The following is a 22,511-nucleotide window of genomic DNA, read 5'->3' as shown; positions in this document are numbered from 1 at the left end:
AAAAGAAAAACTCAATACACCAATATAATTGATCAAATATAAAGGGTATCAATAATGGAATCGCATGATAATTTTGCACCCACACGTTATTTTAGTTGATTGAGAGTGTGACTGTCAAAGAGTGGTGGTACATGTTATGAGAAATCTGTAACATCTTTCTGAATTGGTTCTAAAAGGATTTGTCTAAAGTGTGAATAGTCTCTTATAATCTTTCCAAAAGTGGAAGAGCACAGTGGATGATTTTTCTGTGCCCGATTTATAACTCTCTGGGGGGCCTACTTGTCTTTAGCTGCGCAGCCAGTCTTTTCCATTGAGGATCAATAGTAAGCCACCAGCAGCTTTTTTTGTCACTTTGTTTTTCCCGATTTTCTCAGGAAATACAGATGCTTTGTATGTAGACTGAAATATTTTATGGTCGATTTTTATATAGTTGATCCTGCAATTTAGCTGCAAATTTGGAATTCAAAATCCTAATCTCTCATCAACACAGCTGTTTATCCTTTGTTTATTTTTTCAAAATGACCAACACGTTTTTTTCACAGCATTTGAGCTGTTATTAGACCAGAGGTCCGTTTCACAAAGCAGGCTCAACAAACTCTGAGTCTGTTCCTGAACTCTGAGTTGATCTACTCTGAGATAGAAAACTCAGAGTTTTTGGTTCCAGAAACGCTGATTTGAGTGAGTTTAGTCAACTCATAGTAGTTTCACCTTGAGTTTAGCACGTGCACCACAACTTTAAAAAGCCAGCATCAATGGAGCCCGATTCGACGAGTCACCATGGCAATGGGGAAGGGGAGGGCTCCGTTTTTCACCAACCTCGAATCTTAATGCACTCATTATTTTTTGGGCTTTTTATGCCTTTATCATTTAGGACAGTGAAGAGAGACAGGAAGCAGAGTGAGGGGGAATAACACGCAGCAAAGGGCTGTCTGATGCGGGATCGGAACCGGGGCCAGCTGCACGAGGACTATAGCCTCTGTACATGGGGCGTCTGCTGTACCCACAGACCGCCCTGATTTGGCAGCAGTTTTAAGATGAAATATAAAAACATTGTTCTAACAGGTGAGACCTCGGCATGGAGGTACTTCATTTTGATCATGTTTTACACTGTAAAGTAAATATTAAGTGGCTTTTTCACTGTGCAGTTGTTTTATCCCCGACATTATGCTGTTTTCACACACATAAATGTCTTCTCATCTATATCATGTTCTGTTAAATAATTAAGCCTATTTAAACTAACACAGACTTCTACTCAGGCAACAGAAAGAAGGCAGATGCCCGTAAATCGGGTGGTGGTCGTGCACCACCACCTCCAACGGAGGTAGAGGAGCTGACCCTAAGCCAGAATATTGGAAGGCCAGCGGCTGAGGGAATCCCTGGAGGGAGTCCACCCCCAAGACAGAAGTGCCTTTATAAAATATAATAGGCCTATATATATATATTTTTTAAGCCTATTCATACAAATATGTATTTTTTCTTTTGTCCCAACAAAATTCTGATGGTGCCACTCAAAAAGATAATTGTCTGTAAATGCTAAAACATCTATGTCTGACCATCTCCCGACGAAAATTTAATGCTCTGTGCAATAATGCTGCACCTTCATTCACAGGATCGTTGTCAAAAGGACATGCCATGTTCGTGAAAAAAGTCGCCTCCTACTGTGCCTAATGGACCTCTAGAAGTAGAAGAACTAGGCTACGCCAAAACTCGCTCTGCTGACTGAATGAATGAGGAAATCAAATGGCGTGTGTGGCTGAAAGAGGGCGGAGACAGAGAGAAACTCGAGGTTCATTGAGTAAAACCTGGTCCCGACCAGGTTAGGTTCATAGAGTCTGTTACTACGGTAACTGACCGAGAGGTTAAGTTACCTCTCTTTGTGAAACAGGCTAGAGTGATCCCTCTTTCTTGGGTTTGAGTTACCTCCCTTTGTGAAACAGAAAACTCAGAGTTTCCCTCATGTCAGGGTTAATAAACTCACTCGCTTTGTGAAACGGACCTCTGGTTTTTGTTGTTGATTAGCTCTCATCTATTTCCAATTCCCTCATTACTCCCTCTGCATATATACTCCGGGTTTTCAGTTGTTCCTTTGTAAAATCATTTTTATATTGCTGCTTTTTATATTACCTGTGTTTTACCCCCCATGCCCCCATTCGTTTGTTCCTCCTCTCTTTTGTAAAACCTTGGAGACTATCTCCCACCTGCATGTCGCTCAACTCATTGTCTGCGCTTGGGTTCGATCCTTTGTTATTGTGTTAGTAGTTGAGCTTTGTATTAGTTGAGTCTATGAATAGCATTCTTCTGTAATTCCCATTGTTCTCTCTGTGACTCAGTGACAAATGAAGAGATTTGGTGATGACAGTTTAAGTTAAGTTGAAACATAATTAATCATGTTGAGATCCATGAAATTACTCCTCCGCATTTAACCCATCTAGGTTGGCACCTGTTGGAACACACACATGCACAGGGTCACACACTCATAGAGACATATGCCATATTCACTGGAGCGGTGGGCAGCAATTCACAGGGAGCAGATGTTGGGGGAGTACAGTGCCTTGCTCAAGGGCACCTCGGCTCACCTTTGGCATTTTTAAATCAACCGTTCGTCCTTTGCTCCAAAGACAATGACCTATATTTTCTCTTTATTTAACTAGAGGAAATTCTGGATCATCCAGTTTTTGCTTATATGTTCAAAGCACTTAATAAGTGTTAGAAAGGAATTTTTAATCCCCAGGCGAAATAGTATAGTACATTTTTGCGTTGTCTTCAAAACTATGCAAGCATATTTTGTTGCTTTGCTTAACGTGAACAAGATGAGTGGTCCAGGTATCAGTCCAGCCTCGAAATAGTACACAGGTCTGGAGATTGGGGCGCAATGTTGCAAGACAGAACAAAAAGACAAGACTCCATAAGACTTTAGAACAAATCTCACACAACTGTTTTTTTTATGACTGACAGTTGAGAGGTTGTGTGGAGGATGTGTGAATGTATGCAGATAACAGGCCACCTTCGATTTGACATAAATTTACATTTTACTGAAACATCCTCACTTGTCATTCTAGGTTAGTATCTAGATATACTTCACATAATGTGACAAAGTGGATGAGATCTCCTCTACTCACCACTTGTCCCTTACACATTTATATTTTCCCTTAACCCTTATTTTTGCTCATTTCGCTATAATCTACCATTATCATTGTATTGTCATTACTATCCTGTGTTAGTGCTGGTTTATGGTACAATTTTTATCATTGTTTTGAAGTGGGATTAAAGCAAACACAGTCGTGCAATTATTCAGATACCTTGAATGAGTGGTAGGTTTAAATGATAATTATCTAGTTTCTTTTTTCATTTGTTCCTTTGATCAGACCCACTATGCAGGTTTGGTGTTTGTCCCATAGTGTTCTATATGATGTCTATGGTTTGGCCAACCCAGCACTTCCTGATTTGAAGTATTAGTGAGGTCATATATTGCACCTCTGCATAAAAGGAAGTGGAGGATTTTTTTTTTTTTTTGTTGTTGTAGTAATTTTGTTTTGAGTCTTTGATTTGTTTTGAAGTTATGTGCCACAACTCTTTGTCTTTTCCCAATCATTTGGTTTGTATGTAAGCCAGTGAATTAGTTTAAAAGTGTTGATGATTAGTTTGAGTTAAGGTTACAGTGTAAATTGTCCTTTCTGGTTACGGTACAGACTAAAGCTGGATTTACAGTTGATGGTAGCTCACGGCGCAGCCGACCTGTGACGTCAAAATGACGTTTTAGGCCTGGCGCTTGCCTTGAAAAGACGGGAAAACAAACCGAATGGACCAATTTGAGACCAGGCTCAGTCAGGAAGTGCGTTTGTACAGGCACCTGTACGAAACTGCAGTGAAACAGCACAGGGACCATGTAAACTCCCAAAACTCGTGGACAGTGATTGGCAGAACATTGGGGAAAGAGGGAGAGTTCTGTAAGAATGTGTGGAAGAAGCTACGGGACAGATACGTGAAGGCAAAGAAGAGGGCAGAGACTCGAAGTGGTGATGGCGGGGGCTTCAGACCTCTATTGACTGAATTGTCTTGGCTCACGAACTTACGAACACTAAGCATTTCATCTTCCAAATACTTCAGCAGTATCATTGATGATAGTGTTCCTGCTCTTGACAGAGGCATTGTTTTCGTCTCGACTTTCGTGGTTGTAGAGTAGCGGTAACCTTCACGTAGCAGCGACCCCTCTGTGACGGAGAAAATTGCAACTACTGGCGCATCGACTTGCGCCACCATATATAGCCGGCACAAAATCGTGACGTCATCAACACCGCTCACGCTAGCAGACGCAGCAACCATGCTAGAGCCTACCACCTTTCTTAACCCTTCTATTAGATTATGCTAAACCATGTACAACATTTTACTTGATGTGATAAACCAGCTTCCCACAATAAAAGTGACTCTGACATCTATTTAAAAAAAAAAAAAAAGTGTTAGTTTTTTAAAAAAAACATTAATATAGAGCTAATTTGTTTTAGGTTTAGCTGTTGTTTTTTTCCCTCTGTTTCAACTGCAGGTGAAGTCAAGCAAAAACCTATCTATTTATATCTTTTATTTGTAGATTGATTTGTCAGCATGCTCCTTATTGAGCCCCTATGCTGGTTTCGCAGTGCAGCTGTGTAGCACATGCATTGCGTGTGCACTGCTGACCTGCTTTGTCACAGCTGCATGTGTGTTTTCAAAGCATTGACCTTTGCGTTGCTGTGATGTTGCTGTAATGCTCCTGCCAGCACAATATTCTGCCTTTGGTAATGGCCATTAATGCACAGAGCTTTTTGAAATTCATGGTTGGCATGTATCAAAAAGTGAAGACCAGTGAATATATTATTTGTGACTTTTTAATTCTCATTCAAAGAGGAAGACAGAAAAACTGAAAATTTGATTCAGCTTACATTCCAAAATATGTATTAACAACACTGGGTTCTGCTGTAACTATAGGAGGCTTAGTCTAATTCCCCCTTTAATAAAATGCTGTTGATGAAAAGAAAAGAATTTTCAAAACCTATTATAATAGATTTTTATGTCTGTAATATTTTGCCTACATGCTGAAACTAAGGTTAAAGGTGTACGACTTTTTTGAGACATTTCCTTCATGAGTGGGGAAAAAAAGGGAACATGTTGAAAGTAAAAATGGAAACTTGCTGGCGAGCAATTCTTGCCATGGTTGAGACACACATCTCACATAGTTCTGGTTTGTTAACACAGGAGCTGAAATGAGAATCATGTTCCGCACACATAATACACATACCATTCAGCTGGTATGAAGCTAGCCTTAGAAATAAACTTTTTTATCGATACATCCTATTACTGATAGATTGATTTAATTGTCGTAGAAGCAGTTTTATCCACTTTTATCATGGCTTGATAAGCAGATTAGAAGCAGCTCAAGCAATCTGAACCATAATTCTATTCTTTTTGCATGTTTTTACTTTAATTGTTTACATATATTTTACTGTATGCTGCTGCAACAACAATTTCCCAAATTGGGATGAATAAAGTATTTATCTATCTTTCTATCTATCTATCAAACCAGTCATTCCTTTTAATAATAAGAAAAAACTAAATCCCCAGGATGCTTTTTAAAAATCAACTGTGGAAAGGAACGACTCCCTTTTAACAGGAAGAAACCTCTGGCAGAACCAGACTCAGGAACGGTGGCCATCCGCTTCGACCAGCTGGGGTTTGAGAAGACAGAAAAGAGGGGGGAAAAAACACTGTAACACCATTCAAAGGATATCTGTTGGAACAGGGAAACACAAGTTAATGACCACAATAATGTGACATGTACATAATATCATTTGAGAAATTAAACGGGGAGAAAAAGAGAGTAAAGTGAGGAAAGGTGTGACAGATTCAATTCAATTCAATTCAAAAATACTCTATTTATCCCAGAGGGAAATTAAATGTTGATGTAGCTCAAATAAATCAAGGCGTTATTATAGATGCTGATGGCTGTGGGCAGGAAAGATTTCCTGTAGCGGTCCGTTTTGCATCCAAACTGAAGAAGCCTTTGACTGAAGAGACTCTGTTTTCCGATAACAGTCTCATGGAGAGGATGTTCAGGGTTGTCCATAATTCTCTTGATTTTATGCAAAATCCTTCTTTGCATTGTTGTCTCCAGAGGTTCCACAGTCGTCCCCAGAACAGAACCAGCCTTCTTTATCAGGTTGTTGAGTCTTTTTAGGTCCCTGGTTCTGATGCTGCTGCCCCAACAGATGACGCAAGAGGAAATGACGCTCTCAACAACAGACTTGTAGAATATCTGCAACATCTTGTTGCAAACCTTGAAGGACCTTAGCTTCCTCAAGAAGTACAGTCTGCTCTGTCCTTTCTTGTAGATTGCTTCACTGTTGTGTCTCCAGTCCAGTCTGTTGTCCACATGAACACCAAGGTATTTATATTCCTCAACCACCTTCACTTCTTCTCCCATGATGGAAACGGGGTTCGATCTGACCCTTTTTCTCCTGAAATCTACAATCATCTCCTTTGTTTTGTTAACATTCAAGATGAGATGATTGTTCCCACACCATGCCACAAAGCGGTCCACCAGCTCTCTGTACTCAGCTTCTTGTCCATCTCTGATACACCCGACAACTGCAGAGTCATCTGAATATTTCTGTAGATGACAGGAGTCTGACTTGTACTGGAAGTCTGAAGTGTACAGAGTGAAAAGGAATGGTGAGAGTACAGTCCCCTGTGGTGCTCCTGTGCTGCTGATCACCTGGTTAGACACACAATTCTTCAGTCTGACAAACTGTGGTCTGTTTGTCAGGTAGTCATTAATCTAGGTGATTGTTGAGGCCTCCACCTGAGTCTTCTGGAGTTTCAGATGAAGCCGATCAGGCTGGATTGTGTTAAATGCACTGGAGAAATCAAAGAACATGATCCTCACAGTGCTGCCTGCTTTGTCCAGATGACAGTGGGTTTGTTGAAGCAGGTGTATGATAGCGTCTTCAACTCCAACTCCATGGCGATAAGCAAACTGCAGGGGGTCCTGATATGTGCTGGTTTGCTTACACAGGTGGGTCAACAGGAGTGTCTCCAGGACCTTCATGATGTGGGATGTCAGGGCAACAGGTCTGTAGTCATTGATGTCTGAAGGGTGAGTTTTCTTTGGTACCGGAACCAGACAGGATGTCTTCCACAACAGTGGTACCTTCTCTTGGGTCAAGCTAAGGTTGAAAAGGTGTTGCAGAATCCCACAGAGCTGCTCTGCACAGGCCTTCAGGACTCGGGGGCTGACACCATCTGGACCTGCAGCCTTGTTCCGGTTCAGTCTCTCCAACTGCCTCTTCACCTGACTTCTAGAAACAGAAAAGTGGGAGGGGGAGGCAAAGGGGACAGCAGCATCTCCTGATTGGGTTGAAGACAAACTAGTGGAAGCAGAAGAATCCATGACTGAGGTGGAGGTGGAGATGTTACAGGAAAGCTGTGGGTCAGAGGAGAGTGGGATGTCTCTTTGGCTGGGAACAGGAGGGGAGGATGGTGAGCTTGTTCCTGAACTGAACCTGTTGAAGAATGTGTTCAGCTCATTTGCTCTGTCCAGACTTCCATCCATCCGATCCTCCCTCTGCTTGAGGCCTGTGATCTTCTTCATTCCTGACCACACATCTCTGATATTGTTCCTCTGCAGTTACTCTCAAGCTTCTTTCTATACACCTCCTTGCTCTCTCTGATCTTGACTTTGAGCTGCTTCTGTATACTCCTCAGTAACTCCCTGTCTTGCTCCCTAAAGGCTCTTTTTTTCTTGTTCAATAGTTCCTTTAGCTCACTGGTGATCCAGGGTTTGTTATTAGGGAAGCATCTCACTGTTCTGGTGGGGATGTTGTCCACACAGAAGTTTATATAGTCAGTCACACACTCAGTCATGGCATTAATGTCCTCTCCATGTGGCTTACAAAGAGAAATCCAATCAGTTGCATCAAAACAACCCTGTAAGGCTTCTTCAGCTTCATGTGACCACTTTCTAACAGTCCTTTTTGTGACAGGTAGTCTCTGGACAAGGGGTTTATATGCTGAACAGAGAAAAACAAGGTTGTGATCTGATTTACCCAGGGGAGGTCTTGATTTGGAAATGTATGAATCCTTGACATTTGTGTAAAACAAATCCAATGTCTTGTTTTCTCTGGTAGAGCAGCTGACAAACTGTTGAAAAGTTGGCAGTGTAGCAGAGAGTGAGGCATGATTAAAATCACCAGATATTGCCACAAAAGAATTGGGGTGTTGTGTCTGTATCTTGGCAACAACGGAGCTGATGACATCACATGCAGTGTCGGCAACAGCTGAGGGTGGAATGTAAACAGCCACCAAAACAACACTGGTGAACTCTCTTGGCAAATAATATGGACGAAAACTTACTGCCAATAGTTCAATGTCAGGACTGCAGAGACGACTCTTCACAGTAACATGTCCTGGGTGACACCATCTGTTGTTGACAAGCACTGCCAATCCACCCCCTTTCCTTTTCCTGCTACTCTTTAAATCTCGATCTGCTCGTACAGTCAGGAAGCCTGGCAGAGAGACGCTGGAGTCGGGGATATGATCCTGCAGCCATGTCTCAGTAAAACACATAATGCTACATTCCCGATATTCTTGCTGAGTCCTTGTCAAGGCTAGAAGTTCATCCAACTTGTTAGCTAACGATCTTACATTGCCCATGATGACGGATGGCAGAGATGGTTTGAATTTCTTCTTTCTTTCTCTCCTCTTTGCTCCTGCTCTGCATCCACGAAGCCTCCTTTTCAATTCCAGTGGGATTTCTGGCTTCAGTTGTCGAATTATTTCTGCTTTTCCAATGTTAATCAGCTGCTCCCTGATGTAAACCACCCTGTTGCTGTGGTTATGCATCATAACAAAAGAGCAAAATATACAAACGTATTGGGAAAAATCAATCCAGCTGCACAGCATCCAAGGCAGGAAGGAACAGTTGTCCAAAAAATGCAATTTCTTCCAAGAAAAAACAGGAATGAAATTTAGAAAAAAGAAAAAATCTCAATGTGAGGTACAGAGCTACTCCAACGAGCTGCCACCCTCAGCGGCGCATTCTAGAATATATTAATATAATATATATATATATATATATATATATATATATATTAATAATATATATAGATGGGGTCCCCCTGCAGTCTAAGCCTATAGCAGCTTAACTATGGGATGTTTCAGGATCACCTGAGCCATCCCTAACTATAAGCTTTATCAAAAAGGAAAGTTTTAAGCCTGGTCTTAAAAGTGGAAAGGCTGTCTGCGTCCCCGACATTTACTGGCAGCTTATTCCACAAGAGAGGGGCCTGATAACTGAAGGCTCTGCCTCCCATTCTACTTTTAGAAACTCTGGGAACCTCAAGTAAACCTGCAGTTTGGGAACGAAGTGCTCTGTTAGGAAAATATCTTACAATGAGATCTTTGAGATATGATGGAGCTCGGTTATTAAGAGCTTTATATGTGAGAAGAAGAATCTTAAATTCTATTCTGAATTTAACAGGGAGCCAATGAAGAGAAGCTAAAACTGGAGAAATATGATCTCTCCTGTTAGTTCTCATCAGAACTCTGGCTGCAGCATTTTGGATCAGCTGAAGGCTTTTCAGAGAATATGTGGGACAGCCCAATAATAAAGAATTACAGTATTCCAATCTTGAAGTAACAAATGCATGGACTAGTTTTTCCGCATCACTCTGAAACAGGATGTTCCTGATTTTAACAATATTACAAAGATGAAAGGAGACAGTCCTAGAAACCTGTTTTAAATGCGCGTCAATTAATAAATTCTGGTAAAAAATAACTCCAAGGTTCCTCACTGTAGTATGAGAAGCCAAGAAAATACCATCTAGAGTAACTATATAGCTAGACAATTTCTCCCTAGAGTGCTGAAGGTCCAAACATAACGACTTCAGTTTTGTCTGAATTTAGAAGCAGACAGTTCTGAGTCATCCAGGTCTTTATGTCTTTAAGACATGCTTGTAGTCTGACCAACCTATTGGGTTCATCTGGTTTTATAGATAAGTACAACTGAGTATCATCAGCATAGCAATGGAAATTTATGCCATGCTGTCTAATAATGTTACCTAATGGAAGCATGTATAAAGTGAAAAGAATCGGTCCAAGCACAGAACCCTGAGGAACTCCATGACTTACTCTGGTGTGTGAGGAAGATTCTTCATTTACAAGAACAAACTGAAATCTTTCTGATAAATATGACTTAAACCAGCCTAATGCAGTTCCTTTAATCCCAATAACATGTTCAAGTCTCTTTTAATAAGATACTGTGATTGACCGTATCAAATGCAGCACTGAGATCCAACAGGACAAGCACAGACACAAGTCCGCTATCAGAGGCTAAAGCCCTATTCGGACGGGACTAGTTCAATGGGGGGACGTATGGTAATGTTGGTTAACCAGACGACGCCAGGGAGAAGAAATTACCAATTCGGACGGGACAAGAAATCCCTGTAATATTCATCTAACATGGGAGGAGTTGTTGGTTACGCACAACCGTCACATCCTGGATGCCATGCACGTCTTCATTTCACTTCCGTAAACCCCATCTGTAAACAGACATGGCGCCGACCATGCGTGCTTGCAAGTAGCGCTTCATCCAGAACCTCCATGTTTGCAAACAGACACACCTAATTGTTTCTCTCTTTAAAAGGATGTGACGACATATTCCGTACTTATTACCGAAGGTCGCATTCGCACGGGATTAGTATTACCTATGGTAGATACTCCGGACCGTTTCACAGGAGGTAGAATTCTCGGCAAAGTTTACCGACATACTCCGCTATCTTTACTGACATGGCGCGTTCGGACGGGACTAGATTTCCCGGTTATTATTACTTTACCCCAGGTCCCCCCATTAAACTAGTCCCGTCCGAATAGGGCTTAAGAGGAGATCATTGGTAACTTTCACCAGTGCTGTTTCTGTGCTATGATGCACTCTGAATCCTGACTGAAACTCTTCAAACGGATTATTTCTATGTAAATGATCACAAAGTTGAGCTGCAACTATTTTTCAAGAACTTTAGACATAAAAGGGAGATTGGATAAAGGTCTGTAATTAGTTAACACTTCTGAATCAAGAGTAGGTTTTTTAAGTAAAGATTTAATTACAGCAACCTTAAAAGGCTGAGGTACATATCCTGTCAACAAAGACAGATTGATAAAATCCAATATGGAAGTGTCAATTAAGGGGAAAACCTCCTTGAACAGTCTGGGTGGGATTGGGTCTAAAATACAAGTTGATGGTTTAGAAGAGACTATTGCTGTCGTTAGTTCAGATAGATAAACTGGACAGAAGCCGTCTAAATACAAATCAGGTTCTAAGGAAACCTCTAAAGCTGCTGTACTTGATGATACATCACTGATAATAGTGGGAAGGACTCCATCAATCTTCTCTCTGATAGAAACAGTTTTATTGATAAGAAGCTCATGAAATCATCACTGCTGAGAGTTAAAGGAATACCTGGCTCAACAGAGCTGGGACTCTTTTTCAGACTGGCTACAGTGCTGAAAAGAAACCTGGGATTGTTCTTATTCTCTTCTGATGATGGATAATAAGCAGTTCTAGCTTTACGAAGGGCTTTCTGATGAGTTCACAAATGAAAAAACTTAGAGTGATCACATTTTCACCGCAAAAGAGCCTACTGTAGCTTTAAGATTAGCCTACCTCCACTTAAAGGTTCTCGCACCTTAGTTTTGTTCTCCCAACTATGAGTGCTTTGCTTATTTACCTGTATTACATAAATTATGAGGTGTTTTTTTTTTTTTTTTTCAAACAAATATGAATGCAGGTTCAACAAAATGGCCATTTTCAATACAGAACAAATTCCTCTTGAGTGGTCAAACAACAGAAAGAAAATCTCCAAATCGATCTTTGTCCGATGAATATAAGTCATAAAATATTGATTCACACTTTCGCCCTGTGTGATTCTGTGTCCATCAGCTATCTGCCCATACCTTGAGTGTGCCAAAGTGTTGCATGTGAGCACAAGTGGAGTCTGGGGAACTGTGATAACTTTGAGACTGGCTTGTGCATAACACTCCAGCATTGTGGAGATTTTGGCACTGGATCAAAGAAGAATTTTGCACAAATCGGCCAACACACACAAATAAACACTAAAACAGGAGGATCGCACATACCCAATGAGCATCTGTAATAGATGGCTTAGAACAAAGACATGCATGGCTACACAGTGGCTCTGCAGCCGTTCATTGTTTGAAGTAGACAAACTGAGTTTGATTCATGCCCTACTAAGCAATTATGGTTGTCTCTCTCTGAATCCAAATATTGTCAGGACGGAGGGGGTATGAGGTGGGACTCAACCGTAAAACACAAAGTGCACACATTTCCACATTTATATCTAAAAGTGGGACACAGTCAGTATGATGAACTGCTTGGCAAGTAGTTGGCAACTGAGTCACACAATGCTTGACAAAAACGATTTGATGCTTGTTAAGAAATGGACCTGTCAGCATCTAGAGCCCCATCACAGTCCATGAGTGAGAGAGTGATTAAAACAAAGGCAACTTCTATTCAAACAGAGGAACCAGCCTCAGTGGCTGTGATACTTTGCTGCCTCTTCTTATGAGCATATTTTACTTAAATGCCCTTCGGATCCTCAGATGAATTAGTTCCCAACAGCACAAACACTTGACAGTGATTGGAATAGCTGCTATTGTAGACCCAGGAAATGGCACCTCCTGGAATTCTGTGTGTGACTCTGGCGTGTTGAACTCCTTTCTGTGTGTGTGTTAGAAAAACTTGGCTGATTAAGCACCTTGTTGGTAATTTAGTGTGACAGAGGACTGGGCAGTAGTAGAGGGGATGCAATTGTTTCTGTTAAAGACCTTCAGTCACAGAGACGTAAAGCCTGGCTGGCTTGGTTAAGAGCAATGAGATCACACAGTTGCACCTTTTAAATGACACAGTAGGGGTGTGTGTGTATACGTGTTGATGATAGGGAATTGTGTTCCTAGTACTGAAGTGTCCCAATGAACCTGTCTTACATAACACCGTAGCGTGAAGAACAGTGTCTCTACTGTTTGAAAATAGGATGCACCTGGTTTTAGAAGGATTCATTCACACTGAAAATATAAGTTACATCTTTTTCAGACGTGGGATTCATAACAAAAAAGAATCAATAGCATTATGTCTTTCATACATAGGACTCTTTTATCCAAATGGCTACATTCACAAATTCCTACTGCATAACAGTGATTCAGAGTTGTGCTCCATGATATTTATTGCCCTTGCAAGATTACAAGCTTAGAAAATGAGATATAATGCTAAAGAAGTCTGAGCTTTCTCACATTTCATATTGATACGATTAATATGAGTCTTACCTGCATAATGTGGTTATGTAAAACATGAAGATGTTGATAAGAAACAATTAAAAAAAAATCTTCTTGCTTTATGTTTTAGTTGTTTAAGTTTCATTGAGTCTGCAGTAATGAGCATAGTTGTCATCAAAACATTAACTTTACCTATACTTGGGCTCACTATCTCCTCTGACACCTCTTGTTGACTTGTGTTTCTTTTGGAAAGAAAACTTGGCAGCATTTAATTTATTTAATGTTACAATGTGCAACACATTAAGAGCTACAGTTAGTTTGACAGAGGATCATCAAAATAGTTATAATTTTCTCCTTAACATCTATTCTGTTATGCACAGAACAGATATTTGAAACAGAGTGGCAGGTGTGCTGTTGAGTGACAACATAATTGCTGCTTTGAACACTGCTGTCTGAGCTGATCAGGGCTCACTGGGATGCTACTTGAAATTGTCATGAAAGTTGGACCGAACTGCAGTTTAAGCAGTTAAGCTGTTCAGCTGTGGATCGGATATTAGGGTGGTTTGCCACCAATCAAAACGTCAGCTGTTTAATCACAATGTCTTTGGGGAAAACACTGAACCCCACACTGAGTATATATATGTATGTGTGTGTATATATATATATATATATATGATAGAGAAAAGGTGTACAAGCAAGAATCACTGTGTAAATGTGTATCGACTGATGACTGATAAAAAAATTGTAAGTACTTTTGAAGGTTAAAAATGTGTCAAAATATGCATGGATCATTTGCCATTTAAATATCTATTAATATGAACCGTTGTTCCTCTTCCGACTGGATGGCAGAATATGTGGAGAGTGCATCCCATTAAACAATACTGCACATGGCTCTACAACTTAAGATGTGAGTCATTGACCTTTTTTGATGTTAAAACACTTATAGAACTCTCTTTCCTAGCAATAGCATAAAAATGACAACTAAGGCAAGAAGTAACTGGGAGTGAGTGTTTATCAATTACTATCGCCACTGCAAAAAAAAAAAAAAAAATTTGTGGGTGAACTCATCACCAGCAGTTAACCAAGATCATAACATAACATGAATAACAAAACAACCCAATATTGTGTCAATTAGTGGATCTATGACTCTATGTCTCTCCTGTGTCTCCCTTTTTTTAACATGTTCTCTTTCCTTCCCAGGAGTCTACACCTTTGGTCTCTTCACTGTTGACATCTTCGTCAATGCAGGGCAGGTAGTGACAGGAAACTTGGCACCCTACTTCCTGACAGTCTGCAAGCCAAACTACACGGCACTGGGATGCCAACAGGCCCTCCGTTATATTAGCCACCAGGAGGCCTGCACAGGAAACCAGGATGACATCCTGCGGGCTCGCAAGACCTTCCCTTCTAAGGAGGCTGCGCTCAGTGTCTATGCTGCACTCTATCTGGCTGTGAGTTTATGGCTTTAAGGCCCTTATACTCCTAAAATGTCTGATGTATGAAATAACTTATTTTTCTGTTAAACTGTTACCTTTTCTGACAATTAGCATGCTTAATTAGCAGCATGCTAATTAACTTGTTCCTCATTTATTTGTTTCTGCCTCCTCTTATCTTTCACAACCAACAGGGCAAACATTGTCAACACCACTCCCACAACAGTTATCTCAATAGCCATATCATTGTACTGCACACAAACCTTTATATCATCAAAAACGTGATAAGCAAATGCCAGTTCACTTGGTAAATACAACAAATAGACTACAGCCCCCTTCTGCGTTGGAGAGAGCTATCCTCTTGCACATGTCTAAGTGGTGTGCCTTCAGTGTTTCCCACAGATGTGAAGGCAATGTGTGGTGGTGGGCCACGGGGGGGGGTTTAAAAATAAAAATTCTTCAAAATAATTCCTTCGTTAATAATTGGTCACACAGAACTTTATTGTATTAATATTCACATCTTCATTGTAAACAAATTAATAACATAGCTAATTACACTGGTCGGACTGTTCAGCTCTGTTTCAGACTGATACCTCCGGTTCAGGCTGGTCCTCATCCTCAACACGCACGTCTCTTTTTCAATCTCGGAAAATATTTTTCAATACTCATCTGGATTGAAGCAGCAAACATTCAGTGTAAGAGTTTAAAAAAACTACTTTATTTGATTCACAGCTGCTAGTGTTTTGACCTCGACAACCCACCAACTTTTTTTTTTTTTTGGCAAACTTGCGACTAGTTAACTTTATAAAGAAGGCGTAATCGCTTGTTTGCCATGGGTCGGGACGGGACAACATTGTATTCAAAATATAAAATATTTTATAGTGTTGAATCTGTGGCGCACCGCCACAAATTAGTCTATGTGTGGGAAACACTGGCCTTAACTGGCAACTGGACATGGTCTTTGCTGCGTGTGCAATTGCGATTTCTTTGACCAGACACTGGCAACAGGAGGATACCCAGCAGGTCGCCCTTTCGTCACAGCTAGTTCTTGACATTAGCTTGGTGTAAAAGAGCCCTTACCCTATAAACTGTGGGTCAAAAACCAGACCGCAAGCACATTTCAACAAATTCATGTGTGCTACAAAATAGTTTATTAACGTAATCAATAAGGAATTGTATTTATCGTGTTTTCTTTGATATTATACATAGCCAAGGTTCACAATTATGCTAGTTTGAGAGAGGCTGTTTTTTTGTGCTGTTAATCTTCCACTGTTAATGTATGGTACAGTTTTCTATTTCCTCATGTAGTAACCAATTTTAGATGTTTGTTTTGTCTCTGATGGCAGCAGTGTGTTATGTGGATACTTACTGTGTCAAGACCCATTCTTGTTTTGTCTGTCCAATAGAATTACAATGAAGTTTAATTTTTCTTCCAGTCCTAATGCAAATCTATGTGAGATTGACTATGATTGCCTGCCTCCATTCTGTATCCACTTTGAATCTGATGAAGACACAGTAGTGTTGAAACATTTGCTTTGGCAAATTGCAATGGAGTCAGAGAGCCCCAGCCTTTCATCATTGTCAGTTTATTGTCCTTAGCTAAGAAGAACCTGATCCAATTTGATACTGTTGGAAGATGTGCATGTGCATGACATGTGTAAAGCTTGAAATGACAAGTGAAATCACTTTATAAGCTGCGTACTATTTAACATCCCAATAATAACATGCTGCCACGACTGCCCCGTATTATGAATTTGTGACTCGTTAAAGGAAAGTGTGTCATCTGCTTCAATGAGTCATGTTTTCCCCCTGCAGCCTGCAGGGATGGTAACTTACAGAACACCTTAATGGGTTGTGTTTAAGGGTTTCAAACAACAACCTATATGGTGATTTTGATTTGAGGCTTTGTTTCCCAGAAAACTGGAATGTCTGGTCACTCTAGATGAAATTTAGTGTAATGCTTAACACTATCTATGTTAAATCTCGAGACAATTTCAAGTCTGCTGAAACAATTAACTGTCCACAAAATTATTGTTTTCCCCCATCAATATCAACTAGATATGAGTGTTATCTCTTTTGTTAAATTGACTTTGTTAGATGTTCTTTAGTTGTAGTTACTGTTATTTATGTGAAATTGGACCCCACACTCAAATCCATTGCATGACTGAATTTCAGGAAACAAAACTAAAGTTCCTTTAATGATTCAAGGGTTTATTAAAGGAAAGGTTGCCGTAGGTGAGATCGTCTAAGCTGTTAAAACTGTTAAATTATTACATCAACTTTTATTGGCCAGCAGTAGAGATATTGATATGTCACACTGCTCTGCTTTCTATTGTCGTTTCTTGTCGAAAGACAACAAAGGAAGTAAAAGAGTGCCCTCACAGTTTTCCTACAGGGAGAAGCTGCAACAACAGTTTCCAATTGACCTGCAGCTGTGTTTTTGCCAGCTCTTCCTGGATCCATTTGATATCTTTGTCCACTAGAGCTAAGGCAAAAGAGCCTTTTAATAAGATTTGTATAAAAATTCCATATTACATCCCAATCTGTTTCAAAATATTGCCAGTTGATGAGCCAACTGTATTTTTACATAAGCAAAATACAACTGTCTGCAGTATGATTTAGTAGATTCTTTTGTAATATGCATGGAGCAAGCCAAGTGCTTTAGCCACCGTCTGACATGCCCTTGCCCATAAACAGTAATTCAGATAGAATACTCTGTATGTTCCAATATGTTTGCCTTAAATCACAAATGATAGAATGTGCTTCACCTACAGTATTGTCTGTTGTGCAGACACTATGAACTTTGTTCTACTCCTCATTCTTCTCTCTGATCTTCTTCATTGTTTGTACATTTCAATGTCATCAGTGTTGGACTCACTAATAAGAATGGGTTTGTTCAAACCAGAAGACATTGCTACTAACCATACTGTACTGTGATGTAAGCAACAATGGCAGACTGTGGGTGAGGAAAACTGTTTTGTAATATGACATCTAAGTCTTAAATGTCAAACTCAAATAGCCAAATCAGAAGTTCATCTAATAAGCAATGCAATTCATATTAGTCAGGGTTTGTTTTAAAGCCTTTCAGTGGTCCAACCACATTTAGCTGTACAACAAATCCAGTTTTTCAGTTAGAGTAGCTGTGTAAAATTAACATTATTATAAAAGATCTTGTCCAACTCTGAAAGGAGAGCATAGTCTTGATTATTGTCTTAACCTCTTTTGTTAAAATTCCTACCCTGTGTGACTCACTGGATTACTTAAGGATAATGAACAAATCAAACATTTCCAGAAAGACTCTGATTCTCGCCGATAGTCTAATTCCTTAAATTTTCTGTGTCAGATTGCTGGCGTCTGCTCGACTGCCTGTAAGCGATGGATGCTGGCTTTGGACCATCAGTGACTCCCTGCACGATAGGGGGAGCAGATTGCTTCTGTTATATAGGTCATTTAGCAAAGGCCATTGTGTATGTACAATTCAGCAGCACACGCATGCACAGACACACACACACACAAGCCTAGAGCTCTGAGGAGATGATGATTACTCCTCTTCAAATTCTCATTATCTTAGTCATTTTTGCAATGCCAGGACCAAACATTGCTATCCTGCAGCGGCTGAACCCGTGGTTTTATTGAAACAAGGCTGTGATTACCCTACTCAAATGGTAATGTCACAGTAATGTTGTGAATCATAATTTAATGTCTTGGCACAGATTTCCACTGTAGAGCTATGTCATTTCTAGGCAACCTGAAGCAAGATGGAATCATGTCGTCCAAACAATAGGCTCATGGCTTATGCATATTGGTAATGAAAAACTGTAATACACATCAGTTTTTTTTTTTAGATCACATCATGTGTCATGTTGCCAAAAGGGTCTGTTTTAACTCAGTTATCTAAACCAGTCATTTGGAAGTAGAGCCACATTATTAGTCACTCAGTCTACTGTAAATATTAGAGAAATACATTCTGATTCATTTAATCTACTGTGCTATTTTTTTGCTGTGCATATACACTGTTGCAGTGGAGGGCTGGGCTATTACAACAGAAACATATGTCATAAACAGACATAGGTGTTTGATTTGGGTTCAGATATTTACAATTTCTTTAACGAAATTTGGACTTTTTAATTTAACTTATGTAACATTTCGTACTGTAACGAATCACACCACTTGAAGTTATGACGAAGTGGATCGACCTCCTATTTTCACATTTATGAGTGAGAGATGGAGCACCTGTTCATCAGCTAAATGGAGAGGGAGTGAGCAAAATGCGGTCTGGTTAAATCTATGAATATATTTTGTTACAGTGGATGGCTGGGCACTGGTTCTGAGCTGCCTCTGACAAACATACAGAGGGACGCTCCTTCTGAGACCTGTGTGTGTGTGTGTGTGTGTGTGTGTGTGTGTGTGTGTGTGTGTGTGTGTGTGTGTGTTTAAGTGCTGGCAGATGAGATTTTGAGGCTTTGAAAGGAATGTTCTAGTTTTTCAAAACTTTTGAATACTTTTCTTTGCATTTATAATTGGTAAAAGTACTTTATTGTGCTTTCATATGAAATCTTAAAAATTATCTAATGATTGAAAGGATCTAACTTCATGTACAAACAGTCAATAACCATTGAAGCATGTTTTTACAGTATAAGAGACATTACATTACCAAGCTTTAGAGCTTGCCACTCTCCAACAAAGTGTGGCAAGCTTTAAGATAGAATAATACCTGACTGACAATGTAATTCTCTTTATGCTTACATTTCCCTTGTCTGCAGTCCAGTCACAAACAGTTTGTACTGATCCCTCTTTTGGGTACTATCCTGCCATCTGTTGAACTGGTCCAACACCGTACTGCAGATTGGAATCCTTAAGAAACTGAACTGCCAACCTACTGGTGATTGAAAAAATAACTATAGAAAAAAAGTATTTAATGATAAATGAGTTATCCCTTTACATTGAACCTTACAAAATGTACCACCTGTTCGTCTTTATAATGAGGCAATCACAGTAAACATAGACAGAAAGAAAAAACCTTAATATCGGGTTGCAGTTCGTGTTTATTTCATCTTCTGTTTATTTTCTAAATCAATTGTAAAAATTCAGACAAAAATCTCTAAAATAAAAGTGACCACATTACTTTTTTGCTTTTTCTAAACCTCAAAATAGACAAATGTATTTCAAGAGAAAGAAGACTCTCATACTAACAGTCATTTAACCTATTCTTATTCTATTCTATAATCTAGTTATATTAATTTTTATTTCTCAGCTAAAACTTTAAAACTTCTGGCAAATGAAGTGAATAACACTCATCTATGTGACCTGTGTCATGCATCTAACTGATGGGGGCTTCCAATCAAATATTTCTTGTAGATTTCCTCTATTTCAACTTGATATATTAGCACAGAGGTCAGTGCTAGCTCTACAACTCAGCGTGCCTTTGGCTGAGTAGGTCCCCCTCAGCTAGAAGGAGAGATCAATGTCTGAGCACAAGATGAACGGCTCTCCCTTAAATCAGCCTAATTAATGTGGAAACTTTGAAGTTTCCACATTATTTGATATTCCATGATATAGTGAGCACACCAACAGCTACTCATATCTGACTTTAAATAGAAAATATAAGTTTAGAGAATTTGTCAGCTTGCTATGAAAAACGTGCAATGGAAATAAATAGGTGGTTAGATAGATCATAGATGTAAATGGTGTGTCTAAATATATATGTCTTTGCATTTTACAGAAGTCAGCAAGCAGGTTTTGTTGTGGATCTATGTTTAAACCTAATCATATGTGACAGCTCTGTGAAACCATAATGACTAACAGAGGTAAATCATCTTGACCCAGTAAAGAATGAGCACTTATACATCCTCGCACATATCACTGTAGAATATGTCCACTCTGGTGGAGCAGGTAGACTGTCATGCTAAGAGTGACATACTAAATCATGAATGCGGCCATGCACACATATCAGAAGGGGCAGTGGAGCTGTTTTGCTCACAACTAGTTACAAAGGCATAGAACATTACATAGCACAACGCAAATATAACTTCTTGAAGATCATCTGACTAATTATTGGATTTATGAAAAGAAAATCACCATATTCCAAATTACATCAAAGGCTTGCTGATGAAATTAAAATGCCAGTATACATAATGTGCAAAGACAAGTAAACACTAGCATGTTTACATGGCATCAAGCTTCTCCCGACTATCCTAACACACCCATTAATGTGGCTGCGGATCAAATAACTCCGGCATGAAAATGTAGATTTAGAAAGGCCTAGGTGCCCACCACATCCTCAAAATGTTTTTTCATATTTTTGTAAATAATGGTCAAGAGTAAGTGCATATTATTTCATCCAAATTCTCAATAAAGTTGCTCTCATTCACATGTTTTTCTATGACTTTTGTTTGATTGCTAAACACGTCATTGCCTGGAAAATCAGGCCTTTAAATCTACATGTCAACCTTCCCTGGGCCAAATGCATTTTCAGACTGCTCTAATAAAATCCTGATTTTGTTACCACAGATTATCTGAAAAAAATCACCATGCACGTAACTTAAGGACAATTTCTTGCATTGAATTCAACTATACTTATATGTATGAGTGATAGATTGTCATGAATGTCCACAGCGTGATGGTGTTGGACGTACTACAATCAAAAACTCAATTTTGATCCTGTGCATTTATTCAACACAAAATTACTTTAAGAAAGAATGACCAGTTAAACAACCACCCATATTGTAGTAGATAAATTTCCATGCTCATTACCGACCCCATGCAGGTTACAAAAAACCCCAAACATCTATAGTCAGAACTAAATCTAAAGTCATGTCTTCTTCTCAATGGAGAATATTTTGATGGTTTGTATTTTGTACGTATTTAGTTTTTCCTCTGGCATGCCAGACCCCTGAAAACAGTGACATATTTAGCTCTTTGACTCAAGGTTTTTTAAAATCCAGATGTTTGAGCCTTGTCTAAGAGTAGATCAGCAGAATTTTATAATAAAAAGTCCCAAACGTTTCTTGCATACAAGCTTTCATTGGTCCTATGATAGATATTGCTTTATAGTAGCATTTTATTGAAGAGATGGAATGAGGATGTCAACTTTTGTAATTATTCATCAAAACTGAAGCCTATAGGTAACCTTTGTTAAGGTCACTTGACCTAGGTATAAATGCTGTTTATACCATTTTGAAGGAAATTGTCTGATTTCGGGAACTGTTGATGGGTTTTTCTGATGTGAAAGAAGCTTTTGGATTTTTCTAACCTAACCAGCACTAATTTTTTTCTTAAAACCCACTCATAGGAACAGTCATTGTAAGAACTCGAACAAAAAGTCATGAGCTCGAACAAATAAAAGTTTGATTTGATTAATGTCCACCAGATGAGGGTAAAGTAAAAACAATTTCCCAATATCTGTAAATAGACCTTCAAATGAATTCATATCAGACCTGTTTAAAGCCTCTGTGCTGTGGATCCACGTGTTTAAGACTGACAAAAGAAAAACAGTTCATCTTTCTAATAACTTCCACCAGAGACTTCGTATCTAGTGCACTATATCACTCCTCCCCCACTGATTTTATCCAAATCACTTTGTAACCAGGACAACAACAGCCTAGCTACAATATTGTCTGGGGTTTTGCATTTTCAGAGAGATGTGTGTCGTGATGGGGAAAATTATACAAATGCAGATCTTATTTAGATCCATATTATGCTGCTTAGTGCAGTATAAAAATGTCAATAGATAGGTCTGAAAATAAAATAATCAAAAAAGCTCAAGTG

At 39.4% G+C, this 22,511-nt stretch overlaps 1 protein-coding gene across 2 annotated transcripts in view; it reads left to right on the top strand.

The window, feature by feature from the left end:
• plppr5b (phospholipid phosphatase related 5b) overlaps positions 1 to 22,511 on the top strand; it is a 115,323-nt gene that overhangs the window by 67,979 nt on the left and 24,833 nt on the right. For both annotated transcript variants that reach the window (XM_075452563.1, XM_075452564.1), the window contains one exon: positions 14,512 to 14,762. In XM_075452563.1, the coding sequence (XP_075308678.1) occupies positions 14,512 to 14,762 (251 nt within the window). The remainder of the gene's footprint in view (positions 1 to 14,511; positions 14,763 to 22,511) is intronic.

This window comes from Odontesthes bonariensis, chromosome 20 (genome assembly GCF_027942865.1).
Source record: "Odontesthes bonariensis isolate fOdoBon6 chromosome 20, fOdoBon6.hap1, whole genome shotgun sequence".
Taxonomy (NCBI): domain Eukaryota; kingdom Metazoa; phylum Chordata; class Actinopteri; order Atheriniformes; family Atherinopsidae; genus Odontesthes; species Odontesthes bonariensis.
Note: the sequence above shows the minus strand (reverse complement) of the source record. Positions and strands in the feature narration are given on the sequence as shown.